The sequence below is a fragment of the Pipistrellus kuhlii genome, unplaced genomic scaffold, assembly GCF_014108245.1.
Source record: "Pipistrellus kuhlii isolate mPipKuh1 unplaced genomic scaffold, mPipKuh1.p scaffold_m20_p_120, whole genome shotgun sequence".
NCBI lineage: Eukaryota > Metazoa > Chordata > Mammalia > Chiroptera > Vespertilionidae > Pipistrellus > Pipistrellus kuhlii.
Genome location: NW_023425428.1, coordinates 154,500 through 170,564, shown reverse-complemented (window position 1 = coordinate 170,564; position 16,065 = coordinate 154,500). Strand labels below are relative to the sequence as shown.

General features: G+C 65.9%; 1 protein-coding gene and 1 non-coding gene across 17 annotated transcripts in view; both read right to left on the bottom strand.

The window, feature by feature from the left end:
• The window catches only part of EP400 (E1A binding protein p400), a 55,598-nt gene that overhangs the window by 2,867 nt on the left and 36,666 nt on the right, over positions 1-16,065 (bottom strand). For 10 of the 16 annotated variants that reach the window (XM_045580306.1, XM_045580319.1, XM_045580311.1 and 7 more), the window contains 25 exons: positions 14,907-15,109; positions 14,588-14,757; positions 13,194-13,390; positions 12,813-12,924; positions 12,529-12,672; positions 11,789-11,926; positions 11,348-11,431; positions 10,928-11,065; positions 10,763-10,807; positions 9,887-10,040; positions 9,492-9,733; positions 8,729-8,902; positions 7,976-8,112; positions 7,822-7,878; positions 7,165-7,243; positions 6,830-7,084; positions 5,894-5,942; positions 5,715-5,824; positions 4,249-4,450; positions 3,957-4,153; positions 3,233-3,451; positions 2,080-2,275; positions 1,241-1,365; positions 535-681; positions 66-143 (listed from right to left, as the gene is read on the bottom strand). In XM_045580306.1, the coding sequence (XP_045436262.1) occupies positions 66-143; positions 535-681; positions 1,241-1,365; positions 2,080-2,275; positions 3,233-3,451; positions 3,957-4,153; positions 4,249-4,450; positions 5,715-5,824; positions 5,894-5,942; positions 6,830-7,084; positions 7,165-7,243; positions 7,822-7,878; positions 7,976-8,112; positions 8,729-8,902; positions 9,492-9,733; positions 9,887-10,040; positions 10,763-10,807; positions 10,928-11,065; positions 11,348-11,431; positions 11,789-11,926; positions 12,529-12,672; positions 12,813-12,924; positions 13,194-13,390; positions 14,588-14,757; positions 14,907-15,109 (3,652 nt within the window). The remainder of the gene's footprint in view (positions 1-65; positions 144-534; positions 682-1,240; positions 1,366-2,079; positions 2,276-3,232; positions 3,452-3,956; positions 4,154-4,248; positions 4,451-5,714; positions 5,825-5,893; positions 5,943-6,829; positions 7,085-7,164; positions 7,244-7,821; positions 7,879-7,975; positions 8,113-8,728; positions 8,903-9,491; positions 9,734-9,886; positions 10,041-10,762; positions 10,808-10,927; positions 11,066-11,347; positions 11,432-11,788; positions 11,927-12,528; positions 12,673-12,812; positions 12,925-13,193; positions 13,391-14,587; positions 14,758-14,906; positions 15,110-16,065) is intronic. The other 6 variants (XM_036434311.2, XM_045580320.1, XM_045580315.1 and 3 more) reach the window with 4 other exon arrangements.
• LOC118716878 lies at positions 13,626-13,766 on the bottom strand. Its single transcript, XR_004987298.1, has one exon. It is a non-coding gene; the product is annotated as a small nucleolar RNA SNORA49 (small nucleolar RNA).

Genomic DNA, 16,065 nt, shown 5'->3' with positions numbered 1-16,065 from the left:
AACTCCCACGGAGGCTGCTGAGAAGCCCCGTGGGAACTTCCCGAGGGCTGCCCTCCCGCACCTACCTGCTGGGAAGCGGAGGCGACCTGTGGGATGCCAGCCACCGGGGTCTGCTGCTGCACCACCTGAGGGAGCTTGGCCACCTGGGACAGAACAGAGAAGCACGTGCAGGATTCACAAGGACATACGCACAGAAAGATGCCCTTTCTTTCCTTCTCGGTGGTTCATTTCAAAACCACCGATGACAGGAAAGACCTTGGTCACGGGGGCTCGCCTGGCAGCAGAGGCCTCCGAGCTGATGCTGACCATCCTCCCGTCTGCAGCCACGTGTAACTTGGTCTCACACGGAGTTCACGAGAGGACGAAGGATGAAATGACATCCTGGCAGTTCACGGATCTCAGAGCCCCTTCTTCAAGTCTGGGCGACCTTCCAGGTTGGGGGGCGGCCCGAGCGGGGGGGGGAGCAGGGGAAGTGATTCAGCCAGTGAAGCTGTGGCCCTCGCTGTCCTGGGTGCCTGGCTGGCTGCTGCTCACCTGGATCTGGGTCTGCACCTGCTGCGTCCCGGCCAGCTTCTGGGCCTGGGAGATGGGAGTGGTGAGGAACTGGGTCTTCAGGGCTGGCTGGGTGGCATAGGTGACCTTCTGTGGCTGGCCCTGAGCAGCCATCTGCTGGGCGGTGATCTGAAGAGACGCCAGGGTCAGGGCCACAGGCCGTCCCCTCTGCACTCAGCCTTGCTCCTGCAGCTGCCCGCGGTGCCCAGCCGGGTCACGCGCCTCTCCCCACCCCGAGTCCCCTCGTGCCCAGAGGTCAGCCTGCTGAGAAGGCTTCTGCGCTGAGGCCTCCATCAGTTCAGTGCAGCCTCCCCTTCCCCCCTCGAGCATCCCCAAGACCAGGTCCCCACCTGGATCCTCGGTTCTGTGCACTAACGCCCAGGTGGGTCTCACACTAGGATCTGCAGCTGCTTCTCCAAACCCCGTAGCCCTTAACGATCCTCACTGTTCCCCAAAGGCCCTCAGTGAACACAGCTTCCCTCCCACCTCCCCCTGCCCGCCCGCGTGCCCCCGGGGAGCCTTGGAGCAGCACCAGCATCCAGGCCACCCCAAATGCAGGGCCTTGGGGTTCCCTGGGTGGGTGTCAAGCAGCGAGGCAGGGCCCACTGGGACCCCGTCCTCTGCACCCTGTGCCTGGTGGCAGGGCCTGGCTCAGCACAGGGTGACCCGAGCCCGCAGGAGCCAGTACCTTCTGCTGGACGGCGGCCGGGCCTGGGGTGGCCTGGGGCTGGATGGCCTTCTGCTGCTGCACGGCCTGCTGCTTGAGCTTCAGCAGCTGCTGCACATGCACAGGCTGGGCCACCACGGTCTGGCCTGCAAACACCATCGAGCCGGGAGTCAGCGCGGAGGCAGGCTCACTCATGTTCCCCGCGCTTACCCGAGTCACTGAGCTGTGCAGACTGGCTGCGTCTACAAGCACGGCTCCCTGACCTGCCAGGCGGGCAGGCGTCTCCACACCCCGAGATGCTCCTCGGCTGCCAGGACACTCGCCTTCCCGCCTCCCGGCACACAGACGGCTAAAATCCTGCAGCTCTCCCAACAATACCGTTCACCAAACTGACCCAAACAGGTGCGGCGGTGGTTCCCTCACGTCGATGACTAGGTGGCTGTCAGTTTGACAATCGAGGCAGGGGAGTGGGGAATCATTTGGGCTGGCCCTGCCACGGCACTGGGGTGAGTTAATTGTTGGGCCGAATGCCGCAGGCTCGCCTTTAAGCTGGTGACACTGTCTGGCCTGTGAACAATGCCGTTCGGTGTAAGTGGCCCTGACCTGAGGGGAAGGGGGTCAGTGCCTGATGGCAGAGGCCATCACTGCCAGTTAAACCCCCTGTGGCAGAGCGGCTGGAAATGGCTGAGATGAAGGGAAGGGAAGTTCCAGATGTTTACAGTCAATTTGAGGGTCAAAACTTGTACTCGGGCACCGTGAGACGCTTGTAGCGCACACACGGCGCTGGGAACGGTGTCTGGTGAGGGAGCCGCGTCCACAGGAAGCAGTCAGCCCCCCCCGGCCCCGGGCGTGGCAGGCACCTGTGGCTTTCTGCGGCTGCCCGATGGCCACGCTGATCCCGGCAACGTTCATGGGCAGGGTCGTGACGCCTGGCGAGGAGACCACGGCCGCGGGCACGGACACCACCGGGGGCTTCGCCAGGGCCACCTGAGCCGGCGGGGGCGCCTGCGCCTGCATCTGGCCTTGCGCCTGCAGCTGCGACGTGGGGACCCGCGTCTGAACAGGAAGAAGGGCCCAGAGACTCAGCAACTCCTGTGTCTGCAGACATCGCCCAGAGGCCAAGCGGCGAGACGTGGAGGGTCCCAGGTGGGGAGCAGCAGCCAGCAAAGACCAGCATCTCCCCAGAGGCTGACCTACCCTGTCTACCCTGTCCCGTCACCCACGCTCACTGGTCACACGGCGTTCACGTCTGACCTTAGAGCAGCCCAACGTCAGCCGGGAGCTCACCCGAGACTCCTGTGAAGGCCACCGACTTCCTGCCACTGTGCCCAAGCCCTTGTCACATGAACACACGTGGAGCCGCACGTGCTTTCTCGGTTTTTGCCCACTTCTGTCCCATCTCGCAGTCTTAAGTGGGTGAAGCACACCCAGCGCAGAGCCAGCACGCTGTGGGCCTAGGACTGGAGGTTACCTAACCCGCCAGCTTCAGGCTCTGCAGGTGCGAAGTGGGGCGACACTGAGCACCCATCCTCCTGTGCCCCGGGCAGGGGGCAGGTGTAAGCTAGGGCAGTGATGGTAGCTGCACCCGTGCCAGGATGCCGTCTCCTAAGCTGGCAGCCTGGCCTGGCCGGAGTGTCTGGATCAACATGGCTGAACGTGAAGGACTTTCCTGACTCCACGTTGTCCTGACGCAGCCCTTCCCAAAGTCGCTCTGAGCCTACCAGCTCTGGGCCTGGTACCCCCTCCCACATGCCCATGTGCCGACCCTGACAGAGACCATGTGCCGGCCCTCCCTCCATGGTCCAGCTTCCCCCTCTTCCTTCCCCCGAGCGCTCAGTGCCAGGAAGTACAATTACTTAGCCGTCCCCCGGGGCTGCTTTCTCCCCTCCAGGGAGAACAGGATCTGGGGGGAAGCACACTTGCACGTCACTCGCACGTCCACCCGAACACCTCGGCCACACGAGCAGGAGCTGGGCAGGAGCGTGGGACAGACAGACGCGCCCGGGGACTTACGAGCCGGGCCACCTGGAGGTTGGCCACGGTGGTGCCCGTGAGCAGGGCTCCGGGCCGCGAGGCGGTGACGGCGGTGAGCTGGGGGCTCGGCTGCGGTGCCGGCGGCGGAGGTTGGACCTGCACCTGTGCAGTGGGCGGCGGGGGGCCAGGAGGGGCCTGGGGCGGGGCGGCCTGCTGGGGCAGCTGCAGCTTCTGCTTCTGCATTTTGATCAGGTGTTCCTGAAACCCAGGGAGGGGCTGCTTAGCGCATCAGCTGCGCCACGTCGCACATCCTGACCGTGTGACGTCTGACCCGAGCCTGCCATGCTGCAGCGACGCCAAGGGTGGTCGCGAGGCCCCGACGTGGCTGGAGCGCCTCCCCCAGGTCTCATGTCCCTGCTGGACGGGGAAGGGCAGGCCCGGCAGCCGCTGGGACTCTGTTCTCTGGTTCACACCTGGTGTGAGTGTTCTTCCTCCTTAAGAGGAACGTGCTCACATCCACGGCAGCATGTGTGCAGCCCGGCCACGCTCGCCATCGCACTCAAACACGCCTGAGACCGAGGCTGCAGGGAGCTGCCCCATGAGCCGCCTGGGGGAGCTGACCGCGGCCCCGCCCCCCTGGAGCCTGCCCCCAGCACACAGCACAGAGCAGGAGGGAGGCGGCCTCCAGGGTGCTGCCACCAAACGCCGTTCCTGAAGACACCTCCCGCCCAGACTGCGGAGCGGGCTCCCCAGGAGTGCTCACCGGGGTCAGCTTGCTGACAGCTTTGATCTGCGCGGGCGACTGGGCCTGGCCCTGCAGCTGTGGGACCTGCGCCTGAGCGGGCGGCGGAGGCGGGGGCGGCTGTTGCTGTTGTTGCTGCTGCTGCTGCTGCTGCTGCTGCCGGAGGAGCTGGAAGTGCGCGGGCGTGAGCGTCTTCCCCGGCAGCTGGACCCCTGTGGCTGGAGAAGGCGTTTTGTCAGGGACACGCTCCCTCCCACCCAGCACACGGAGGCCGAGCCTGCGAGGGGACAGCACAGGAACCAGACTCCCTCACCTTGGGACACCTGAGTCACCAGAGACCGGGCTGGGGTCTGCACCGCAGCCAGGCTGGTGGTGACCACGGCCGAGGCCGTCACCGAGGTGACCGCACGAACGCCCTGCGTCGGTGCCAGGGACACCAGGTCAGACGTGGCCGGGGAGCCCACTGCTCGGGGCTGCGTGTGGACCACCTGGGCCGGCGTCGAGCCTCCGGAGCTCTGCAAAGGCAAAAGGAGGGCCTAGCGGGACGCTCCTCTCCCATCGTGGGGTGGAAAGGGCGCCAAGTGAACACACGGCAAGCCCTGGAGGGGCCGAGGTGAAGCCCTGCCCTGAGCCGCAGAGCAGCTGGCTCTGGAGGTCCTCAGGGTGGGCAAAACCCTTGAGGCATTTCCAGAGACAGAGCCGGGCTGCTGGTGGTCCCCTCAGCTCCTGGGAGAGGCGAGTTGCTGGGCCTCCAGAGACCCCCACCCCTACAGCCGCCTGCACTGTGCAAGGTGGGACCCTCCGTCCTGGGCCTGGGCTGTCGTTTCAGAAACACGCTTTCACTCTGTCTGGCCGCCATCCTCTCTGCCCCCCTCACGGCTTTACCTTCTCCCTGCCCTCCACTGCCGCCCCCATCCTGCGTTTGGGATAATTTCCTCGGATTTGTCTTCCAGTTCACTGATTCTCTCTCCTACCGGATGACTGACAGTAAGCCCAATGATGAGGTTTTCTTTCTACAATTCTGATAACCAGTTTTCATTTCCCAAAGGTCTCCACATTCTTTAAAAATAGTTTCCAGGTGTTTATAGACGTTCTCTAGCTTATTTCTTTTAAACAGGAAGTATGACTCTTTCATAATCTACACCCAGGGATCCCTCTATCCGGAGCCTGAGGACCTGCCCACTGCCTGCTGCTGCTGCCCCTCCTGCTGCCGGCACCAGAAGAGCCCCACGCAAGCACCATGGGCTTCAGCCATGTTCTATCCCCACATCACAGGAAGAGGTGCTCAAAAATGCATCATGAATAAATCCCTTTACCTTTGAGAACATCACAGGAATGCCCCAGCCAGTGTAGCTAAGGGGACAGAGCATGGGCCTATGGACTGAAGAGTCCCAGGTACAGCTCCGGTCAAGGGCACAGGCTCAAGTTGTGGGATCAATCCCCAGTAGGGGGTGTGCAGGAGGCAGCTGGTCAATAATTCTCTCTCATCCTGACGTTTCCATCTCTCTCTCCCTCTTTGACATCAATAAAAACGCATTATTAATTAGCATAACCAATGGACACAGACACAGGGCAGTGGGGGGGTGGTAAATAGGGAAAAGGGAGACATATGTAAAACTTTAGATGTTAATATATAAGTGAATAAGTACCGCTAAAATGAATGAAGTACAATTACTAAGAAATAAAACAAAGCATCACAGGTCCACGTAGGTCAGTGCTTTCCCCAAAGAGCACACGGCCTGCCAGCGTCCAGGCTGCTGACCCAGGGCATCGGCTCACCGTCAGGGCTCCGGGCGCCACGGGCGAGGCCAGGCGCTTGTTGATGGACTGGAAGGTGGCGGCAGGGACCCCCGCGATGGTGTTTACGATCACGTTTCCGCTCACGGTGCCTGCAGGGAGAGGGTGTGTGGGCCAGAGTCCGGGGGGCAGGGCGCGCCTGCCCCCCTCGCGGGCCTTACCTGCGGGCATGCTCGTCCCCGGCACCGACGTCTTGATGGCCCCGGCCTGCTGGAGAGACAGGGACTTGCACGTGCCCACGGACACCCTCCCTGCTCCCCTTCGGTCCGCACCAAATCCAAATTCTCCACCAGGCTGCTGGCCACGCGGCCGCCCACGGCCCCATCCCGGCTCCTCCCGCCGCGGCGTCCACCCCTCAGTGAGGGGTGCTCTGGCGAGCTGACCCTGCCGGCCCAGAGCTGCCAGGCTCAGGACCCGTGCCTGCTGTCCCCCTTCCTCTGACTCCGGCTGCTCAGGCACAGCCCCTCACGAGCACCCCCAGGTTCTCCTGGGTCCGGTCTGGCCAGATGTCTGCCCGCAGGACAGAGCCCCTGGGAGCAGGGGCTCCGTGGTGCCTCTTCCGAGTGAACAGGAAGGAGGCTGCCCGGGCACACGCGGAAGTCGCCCCCAGCAAAGGGGCTGTTCTGCAGACATCCCACGCGTGGCTGATAGAGCAGAGCAGCTGAACCTCCATCCCTCCCAGGGCTCTTCCCACGGTGAGCTCAGCGTGAGCCAGGGCGTGACGGTGCCAGCGTAGGGCCTGTGAGATCACAGCCCACTTTTCTTCCTTTCTTTGTGCATTTCACCCTTCTTCTCTGACATGCACTGAAGATCACGCGTGTGCACGAGCACATATGCACATGCTTTGAGGAAAACTACGAAGTCAGAAGTTTGCAAACTGGCAAACAGCACCTGCTCTGCAAGTTTATGGGGAGGAAGGGGCGACTTCCTGTCATGGCTCATCCACCCTCTGCCTCCCAGGCTCCTGCACGAGCACTGCTCCGCTGCCGGGCACCGAGCCCGACGGGCAGAGCCTGACACCATCTCCCCAACAGGAAGCCCGCTGCTCCGCGGCTGCAGGGGCCTCAGGCGCTTGAGGGTGGGCAGGGCCTGCTCACCAGCACGGCGGCACTGCCCACCGTAGTGATGGCAGGGGGTGCCTTCTGCGGGGGCTGCACAGGCTGTGCTGGAGGCTGTGCCTGGGCAGGGGGCGGCACAGTGGGTGGCCCCGAGGGCTGCTGGCCGCCTGCCGCCGCGGGAGGCTGGGGCAGAGGCGGTGGTGGCTGCTGGGTCGGTGGGGGCTGTGGCTGTGGTGGGGGCGGAGGGGGCTGCGTCACAGGCGGCTGCTGCGCCTTCTGCTGGTCGGCCAGCGCCTGCAGGGCAGGAAAAAGGAGCTGAGCACCTGGGGCCTCGGCTGCCTAATGGCAGCTGCCCCGCTCGCCTGGGCCCTCACCTTCTTCTCCTTGGCGATTCGCTCTGCACGAAGAGATGCGACCTGGATGGGAGGCAGGGGCTTGTCGTAGTTGATGCCACTAAAGACAGAGAAATGACAATGAGCCGCGAGTTCTGAAGCAGACATTCCTGAAACCCACCGCCCCTAACGCTGTGGGTGCTGGAGCTCCCACCCAGCCTGGGAAGGAGAAAGGCTGACGGGCCCCCCGCCCATGGTCCGTTCCCTTCCAGGCCCCCAGCTGCATGAGCACTGCACCCACATCCGGGCACGGCGCCCGGCCAGCAAGCCCAGGGCTATGGTTCCCACAGGCCTCCCCACCCTCTCATGGACCTGCTCCCAGGACTCTGCGTCCTCCCAGCGTCACCTCAGACCCCCTTGATTCAAAGCAAGTACGTTCACCCCAAAACTGGACACATTTTTACAGAAGAGCCAACAAGATGTTTGCCAGGTCAGGGTGAGGAGGAGGAGAGTGCCCATTCGGCTGCTGTGCCCTCCACCTCCATGCCCTCCCTGTGCGAACAAGGATCTCCCTGCATGGGCCCCCGTGGGTCCTGCCCGGCCACGCCACCGCCCAGCGATGCCAGGACATGCCATTCCGTCTGCTCAACAACCCACTCCGCCGACGGCGTTAAGAGAACACTTGTGTCACGCCAGTACCTTTCTGCCAGCACGGACGCGTGCTTGGGGTTCTTCTGGAAGGGGTTCATGCCGAGCCTACGGCAGAGACGGAGACAAGTCACCGCACAATCAAGGACAGGAGAGCCTCCAGCCCGCCCGCCCGCCGGCTCGGCAGCGCAGGCCGCGGGCCTACAGGGGCTTGATGGGGGGGCTCCTCTTTCCGGCCGTCATCTTCATCAGGTCAAAGTGGCTCGTGTACAGCTGCGTGTGCGTGGCGTTCTCGTCCTGGGCGTACATCTGGCCTGTGCGCAGCGGACGGTTGTTCTTGCTCTGGAACAAGGGCCGGTCAGACAGGGACGCCGGGACTGGCTCACCGGCCGGGAGGCCTCCGGTGAGGCCGTGGTTCAGGCCCTCCCTCCTGGCACAGCACGGACATGACAGCACCTGCCACCTCCACCTCCTCGGTCCCTGCAGGCCTTTCCGCGTGTCACCCGAGTGAGCCCCCAGCAGCTGCAGAGAGAGCAGCTGGCCAAGCGTGGAGGCCACAGACACCGGTAAAGCCAGCACCACCCCCAGCACCCGGCCTTGCCCCCAGCGGGCTGGGACGGGGTGGGCACTCCTGCCTCAGGCTTTTCTCAAGGCGCTGCACTGCTTGTGCCTGGTGACCCGCCTCCAGAGTCCCACACCGACACCCGCCCCGCACAGGGCTGATCCCCGGTTCCGGTGACTGACGCCAAGGACCCAGCTGTCCTAGGAGTGCAGCCGCGTAATGCTCGGTCAGCGTGGACCTAAGGGCCTAGCCACCAGCCAGCCCAGCGGCCACACAGAAAAAGCACAGACGCTCCTTTCCGTGAGCCACGTGAGCCACAGGAGCACACGGCACCTCCCAGGGCCGAGGGCCCGGTGCCGTGCGCCCACCACCCCCGCCCGCACAGGCCCGGCTCACCTTGCCCTCCTCGCGGGGGATGAGCACGCTCTCATAGCGGCTGCGGCACTGCTTGGAGGAGCGGTAGATGCGGCTGCAGGAGTTGACGACGTCGCTGACGAGGTCCCAGTTGGGCGTGTGGGCCGGCGACACGATGGTGAGGTTCAGGGGCAGCTCCAGCAGCTGCTTCACGGCCTAGAGGGCCAGGTCAGCACGGTCACCACCGGAGGGCAGCCTGCACCCGCGGCGGGCACGGCGAGGGCGGACACAGCGCAGGCGGGCACGGCGAGGGCGGACACAGCGCAGGCGGGCACGGCGAGGGCGGACACAGCGCAGGCGGGCACGGCGAGGGCGGACACAGCGCAGGCGGGCACGGCGCGCGTGGGGGGAGGGGGTACGGCGCGGGGGGGGGCACAGCGCGGGTGGACACGGCGCAGGCGGGCACGGCGCGCGTGGGGGGAGGGGGTACGGCGCGGGGGGGGCACAGCGCGGGTGGACACGGCGCAGGCGGGCACGGCGCGCGTGGGGGGAGGGGGTACGGCGGGGGGGGAACAGCGCGGGCGGGCACGGCGCACGTGGGGGGAGGGGGTACGGTGCGGGGGGGGGCACAGCGCAGGCGGGCACGGCGGGGGGGGGCACAGCGCGGGCGGGCACGGCACACGTGGGGGGAGGGGGTACGGCGGGGGGGGGCACAGTGCGGGTGGGCACGGCGCAGGTGGGCATGGCGCACGTGGGGGGGGGCACGGCGCGGGCGGGCACGGCGGAGGGGGAGGCCCAGGCTCACCTGCAGCAGCGCCCAGTCCTCGCTGATGAGCCACTCGGGGTTGTCGGGACCGGCCTCGGCGGCGGGCTTGGCGAAGGTGGGCAGCGGCTTGGCGAACTGCGCCTGCTGCTTCAGCAGGAGGTTCTTCTTCTGCTCCTTGCCCTCCCGCCGCATCTTCAGCAGGCCCGGCGTGGCGCGGTCGAAGAGCGAGCGCGGGGGCACCACGGCCTCCCCGTGCCGCTGCTTCTTCTTCCTGCCGGCAGCTGCACAGAGGCCGCTCAGGCGCCGGCCGGCCGGCCCGCCCGCCCACGCCCACGGCGAGCCCGAGGGCCGGGCTGGCGGGAGGCAGCCACCCAGGAGCCCGGCCAGTGCCTGCCCCCTCACTGGCCGCCCGCAGCGGCGCGACAGGTGCTCACCTGAGGGGTCCGTCCTGTGCCGCCGGCGCTCCTTCCGCACGTACACAGGCGGCAGCTTGGCCTCGGGGATGGGCGTGGTCTCGTACATGAGGCACATGACCGAGTCGATGTAGATGTCGTTGTCGTCCTGGGGCGGCGTGGGCGGGGTCCAGAGCTGCAGGAGAAGCAAGAGGTGAGCCGGGCCTCGGGGAAGGCAGCCCCGCACAGGGACAGGGGCTGGGGACCGGGCCAGGGATGGGAACGGGGACCGGGACGGGGACGGGAACGGGGACCGGGACGGGGACGGGGACCGGGACAGGGATGGGAACGGGGAAGGGGAAGGGGACGGGGACGGGGACGGGGCCGGGGCCGGGGCCGGGGACCGGGACGGGGATGGGAACGGGGAAGGGGAAGGGGACGGGGACGGGGACGGGGACGGGGAAGGGGACGGGGACGGGGAAGGGGAAGGGGACGGGGACGGGGACGGGGACGGGGACCGGGACGGGGATGGGAACGGGGACCGGGACGGGGACGGGGACGGGGACCGGGACGGGGATGGGGATGGCAACGGGGACCGGGACGGGGATGGGGACGGGGACCGGGACGGGGATGGGAACGGGGAAGGGGAAGGGGACGGGGACGGGGACGGGGACGGGGAAGGGACGGGGCCGGGGCCGGGGCCGGGGAAGGGGCCGGGGATGGGGATGGGAACGGGGAAGGGGACGGGGAAGGGGATGGGAACGGGGCCGGGGCCGGGGCTGGGGCCGGGGAAGGGGCCGGGGCCGGGGACCGGGACGGGGATGGGAACGGGGAAGGGGACGGGGAAGGGGCCGGGGAAGGGGCCGGGGAAGGGGCCGGGGAAGGGGCCGGGGATGGGGACGGGGAAGGGACACGCACCGGCATGACTTCCGTCTGCCCGTCCGCTCCTTCGTAGATGTACTCCTGCGGGTAACGTGGCTTTCAATGGGGGGAGTCTGTTTCACGCTGCAGGCACCTTTGTGACTTCCGGGACCTCCCTCCACCCCGAGGGAGAAGCAGCATGGGCCGGGGGAGGGTGCGCACCGCATTGTAGGCGTCCTCCCGGGTGTAGGTGAGCAGCTGCTCCTGCTCCAGCTCCTGCAGCGCCCGGGCCTCCTGCTCCTGCAGCGCCAGCAGGTTCTGGGCCTCCCAGGCTCGCACCGCAGTCAGCACGGCGTCCTGCTGGGAGACACGGGCTCGGACACGGCTCCCAGCACCGTTCCACAGGAACACACCTGCCCCCTCCCGTTCCACACAGACCAAGGGCCTCTCTCTCTCCCGTCGTGTCCCCTCCACGCTGCGGTCACTCATCTCCCAGCACGTGCTCTGGGCCCAGCCACCGCTGCCTCCCACACCTGGAACCCGCAGGGGCCTCCCAGCTGCGGCCCCTGGTTCCAGGCACTCCGTCCTCAGAACTGCACCGTCACACGGACCCTGCGCTGCCCGCGGGAAGATGACCCTCACCTCGCCGCTGCTCTCCTTGTCGGGACCGATGGAAGCATGGAAGAGTTGCAGGTAATTCAGAGCGTACTTTTCAATCGGGGTGAGCTGTTTCAAATACACGTTTTGGACAGTTAACGGCAGGTCAATAGGGTTACGATCCTCACAGCCCCACCGACGCCCGAGTCACAAAGTGGCTGTGCCCTGGCCGCTGCTCTGGGCGGGGCACTGGCTGAGGACGGAACGGCTGCAGGTTCCGGCCGGTCGAGGGCACCTCAGCTGCAGATTTAATCCCCAGCTCCGGGAGGGGCATGTGGGAGGCAACCAATCAACGTGCCCATGTTTCTCTCTTTACCAGTGTATCTCACGCTGCCGACGACGAAAACATCCCTGGGGGAGCGTTTTAGGACGATGACTTGTAAAGAGAACCATTATGGGAAGGCAGAAAGGAGAAAATGCCCAAACCTGCTCCATGAAGTCGGCCAACTCCTCCAGCTGCGAGGGCTCCTGGTCCCTCGCGCAATCGGGGTCCGGTGATGTGGGCGTGGCCTCCCCCGTGGGCTCCTGCGCGTCACCCTCCAGGCGCTCAATGCTCTTCAGGGCCTGGGGAAGTGCATGCTGGGTCAGACGGCGCTGACAGAGCAAGCTTCTGTGTGTTAACCCTCACCCGGTTACAGAGAGTGGGAGGGAGAGGAGAGTCAGAGAGAAACATCAACGTGAGAGAGACACCCTGACCAGGGCCTGGGCCAGGGAGAAGCCTGCAAGCGAGGTATGTGCCCTTGACTAGAATAGAGTCCAGGACTTTTTGGTCTATAGGCCAACACTCTATCCACTGAACCACACTGGCCAGGACCAAACAGTTAATTTTTAAAAATGGATCAAGTATAGAAGCATAACTAATAGACACAGACAGTAGGGGGGAGGGCATGAGCTGGCGGGGGGGAGGGGGGGGGAGCGGGAGAGGTCAATGGGGGAAAAGGAGACATATGTAATACCTTCAACAATAACTAACTTAAATTTTAAAAAGTAACGGATGAGGTGGAAGCGCATCTCCTCACCAAGGAGGCGGGGGGAGGGGGCTGCGGGTCCCCAGGGTGCTTCCCAGCAGAGGCCCTGCACAGCCAGGACCGGGGAGACAGGCAGGAGCAGCCCTGGAGTCGGAGACCACGGAGGCAGCGCCTCACCGGGCGGGAGGCTGTCCTCACCTCGATGAAAGGCCGTGCGATCTTGGGGGCGATGGTCTCCGTGACCGTCGGCTCCTGGGGAAGGATAACCAACTCCTCGGCTGTCACGGGGAAGCCCGGGTCCTCCATGGGCATGCTCACCTCAAACAGCTCCTGGATGGTGCGCTGAGCACAGACACGCAGGTGACCCCCCGCGCGCGCGAGGCTGGCTCGCCCCCAGCTTGGGCGTGCTGCTCGCTCAGTGCCTAGAGCCACGCGCCCTGCACCACGGCCCCCCCCCCCCCCCCGGGCCACGGACGAGGTACCTGCGTCAGGAACGCCATGGAGTACTCGTTCCCCTGGGCAGCCACTTCTCGGATCAGATCCTTGGTCCCGTTCTTGAGAAGTTTCTCTTCCACAGAATTGCCACTCACAAGCCTATAAACAAAGACCCACACAGAGGCACTGAGTCCCGGAGCACGGGCCCGTGGCGGCCGGCACAGGCTTGAAGCACATGCGTGCGGCTCCTGTGATCCTGCCTCATGTGGCGGGCAAAGGCCTCGTGCCCCGGTGCCTCCCCATCTCAGCCCCACCCCGTGCCCACCCACGGAGCACTGGCACACGGTGCGGCACGCAGTATGGCACCGGTGCGGCCGGCCTGGGAGCCCGCCCCGCCCCGCCCCGCCCCGCCGCCCCGCCAGCCTCACCGGTACACGTGCACGTCCCTGCGCCGCCCGATCTTGTCGCACCAGCGCTGGACCTGGGCGTCCCGCACGGGGTTCAGGTCGTGGTCGTAGACCACCACGGCGTCGGCCTCCAGCAGGCTCAGGCCTGCCGAGCGGCTGCGCGTGGACAGCAGGACGCAGAAGATGCGCCGGTCCCTGTTGAAGCTCTTCACCAGCTCCTGCGACGACAAGCCCGCCTCAGGACGGCGCCGGGCTCGGGGAGACCGGACGTTCACGCACGCTCACGCACAGCAGGACTGTGGGGTCCACGTTCCCACGTTTGAGTCACGCCAGATTTCTGGCTCTGACTCGGCTCTCTGTATGGCTGGTCCTGGCTCACCAGGCCTCCACACACACACGGTTTAAACCGCAAGAGTCGTCACGGAAGGAGACTGCCTGGTTCCAGGCGACAAGTGTGTCAGCGCAGTTGGTAGGCCCCACAGGAGCACGGCTTTAAGCTAAGGATCCCTGGGGAGGGATCTGCGCTTCCTCGTGTCCCCCCAGGCAATGCCAGGGCACTCCACAGCAGAAGCCCCCGGAGTAAGGCTGAGGGAGGGAACGGCCCGCCAGGAGCCTCCACTACTGGCCGGCACCGCGTCTCCCGGACACGGCTCTCCGCAGTGAGTGCAGCACGGATGCGGCCACAGCAGGCCCACAGCCCTCCTCCAGGAACCCCGCCCGCCGGCACGGCTCAGTGGCTGATGTCCACCCAGGAACCGGGAGGTCACCGTTCAATCCTGGTCAGGACACACGCCCGGGATGCAGGTTGGATCCCCAGGAGGGGAGGGGAGGAGGCAGCCAATCAGTGATGTTTCTCCCTCATTGCCGTTTCTCTCTCTCTCCTTTCCTTTCTCTCTAAGAATGTGTTTTTAAAAGGAATTCTCTAGGCGCCGTCACTGGGAGCGGGCCTCCCTGCAGGCATTTCCTCTGCCCTCGGGAAGGGGGCACGCTGACTGCTCCCGGGGCGGCAGCTGCTGGGCACGCCAGCCCAGCGGGGTTAGCGCTTCCACAGGAAACAGCTGTGCACACCAGCCTGCAAGAGGGGGTGCTGGGAGGGTGACCACGCTGGAGGCACGTGCAGTGCCCGGCCTGGAAGCTGTGGCGCTCACGCCCAGCAGCGCTGCTCTGACCAGCGACCAGGCCCGTGGCCACCAGCGGGCTGCCTCCCGAGGACGGTCCTGCCCCGTGAGCGCTTGGCAGAGGCCCGCCTCGGGGCCCTGGGCGCCGGAGCGTGTCCAAGGGAGAAGGAGGAGGAGAGGCCGCAGAGACTATTGGGTCCCGGCCCGGAGGTGCCGCGCCCTGATCGGAAGGGTGACAGCACCGGGCGAGCGCAGCGCTGACGCCGGGCTGGGCTGGGAGGGCCGCCGCCGCCTCACCTGCCGCTGCTCGCTGCTGGCGTTCTCGTCGATGCGGATGTAGGTGAGGAAGTGGAAGTTGAGGAACAGCTCCAGGATGTCCAGCATGAGGACCATCTGTGACACAATGAGCGCCCGGCGCCGTTCGGACCGCAGCTTCTTCAGCAGCCTCCACAGTACGTGCAGCTTCCCTGCGGGAGCACGCGAGGTCACCCGGAGCGCGGAGGCGGGAGCACGCGAGGTCACCCGGAGCGCGGAGGCGGGAGCACGCGAGGTCATCCGGGGCGCGGGAGGCGGGAGCACGGGAGGCGGGAGCGCAGCCCGCGGGCCTGCCTCCTACCTGAGTCCAGCTGGACCAGCCGCAGCTCGGGGAGCTGCAGCGAGCGTGGGGCGGTCGCCCGCTGCAGCTGCTGGGCGTAGGGCGCCGTGTGCTCCCGCAGGCGGTGCCTGAAGAGCCTCATCCGGTGGCTGTAGAGGGAGGGCGGCCGCGACACACACAGGGCCGGGGGCGCGGCCACCACGGGGGGGATCACACACGACACCCTGCGGGGCAGAAAGCACGCTCGTCACAGCGGCACTGCACATCCCACGCGGCAGCTCCGACCTGTCACCGTGGAGACAAGCCTGCTGCCCACACTGTCCCGGCAGCCAGGGCACAGGTCCCGACAGCCCTGGCCGATGAGGGCCGCCGGGGAGACACCCCGGGCAGGTCCCCAGGCCCTCGAAGGGCACCTCTTCTGGTGGGAACTGTGGGACACGGGCTGTCTCCTGGACGGGCGGGGACGATGTGAACACAGAGCTGCTCCGGCCAGGTGCGCCAGGAGGGCAGCAGGGAGGAAGGGCGTCTCGAGGCAGACCTGACACCCGTCGCCCGGCCGCCGGATGCCCCGCACAGGAGCCCTTCCTCGGCAGCCAGCTCCGTCGTCTCTATGACTTGCTGCCAAATGCAAGCCAAAGCCACCGCCACCGAAACACTGACAAGGAAGACCCGTGACTAAGAAACCTCACGGACAGAGTCACCACCGCCAGGGCCAGCTCCCAGCGGCACAGACTAGCACCATCCCATCAGAACCCAGCGGATCGTCCCGAGCAGCTGATTTTAATGTTTATCTGGAAGCAAAAGACCACCACAGCCACACAGCATGGAGGAGTCCGAGAGACATCAAGGCAGCAGGTCTGGGGCGGCGTGGAGCGCGCAGGAGCAGACCTCCTCTGGCCACCTGACCACGACAGAGGCACAGGACGGCCACACAGCAGACACCACGAGCAGAAAAGGGCCGGACACAAATACCGACTCAGGGGTCACGACCTCAGTGTGAGCTGTACAACCACCAACTCCTGAAGGTAACACAAGGAGCGTGGGTGCCAGCCTTTAGCTACAACACCAAAGACACAATCCACGAGATAAAGGATGGATCAGCCGGACTCCCCTGGAATTAACGACTTCTCTCTGCAAAGGGTGCTGTCGAGAGAGTAAGAAGGCCCTGACCGGTGTGGCT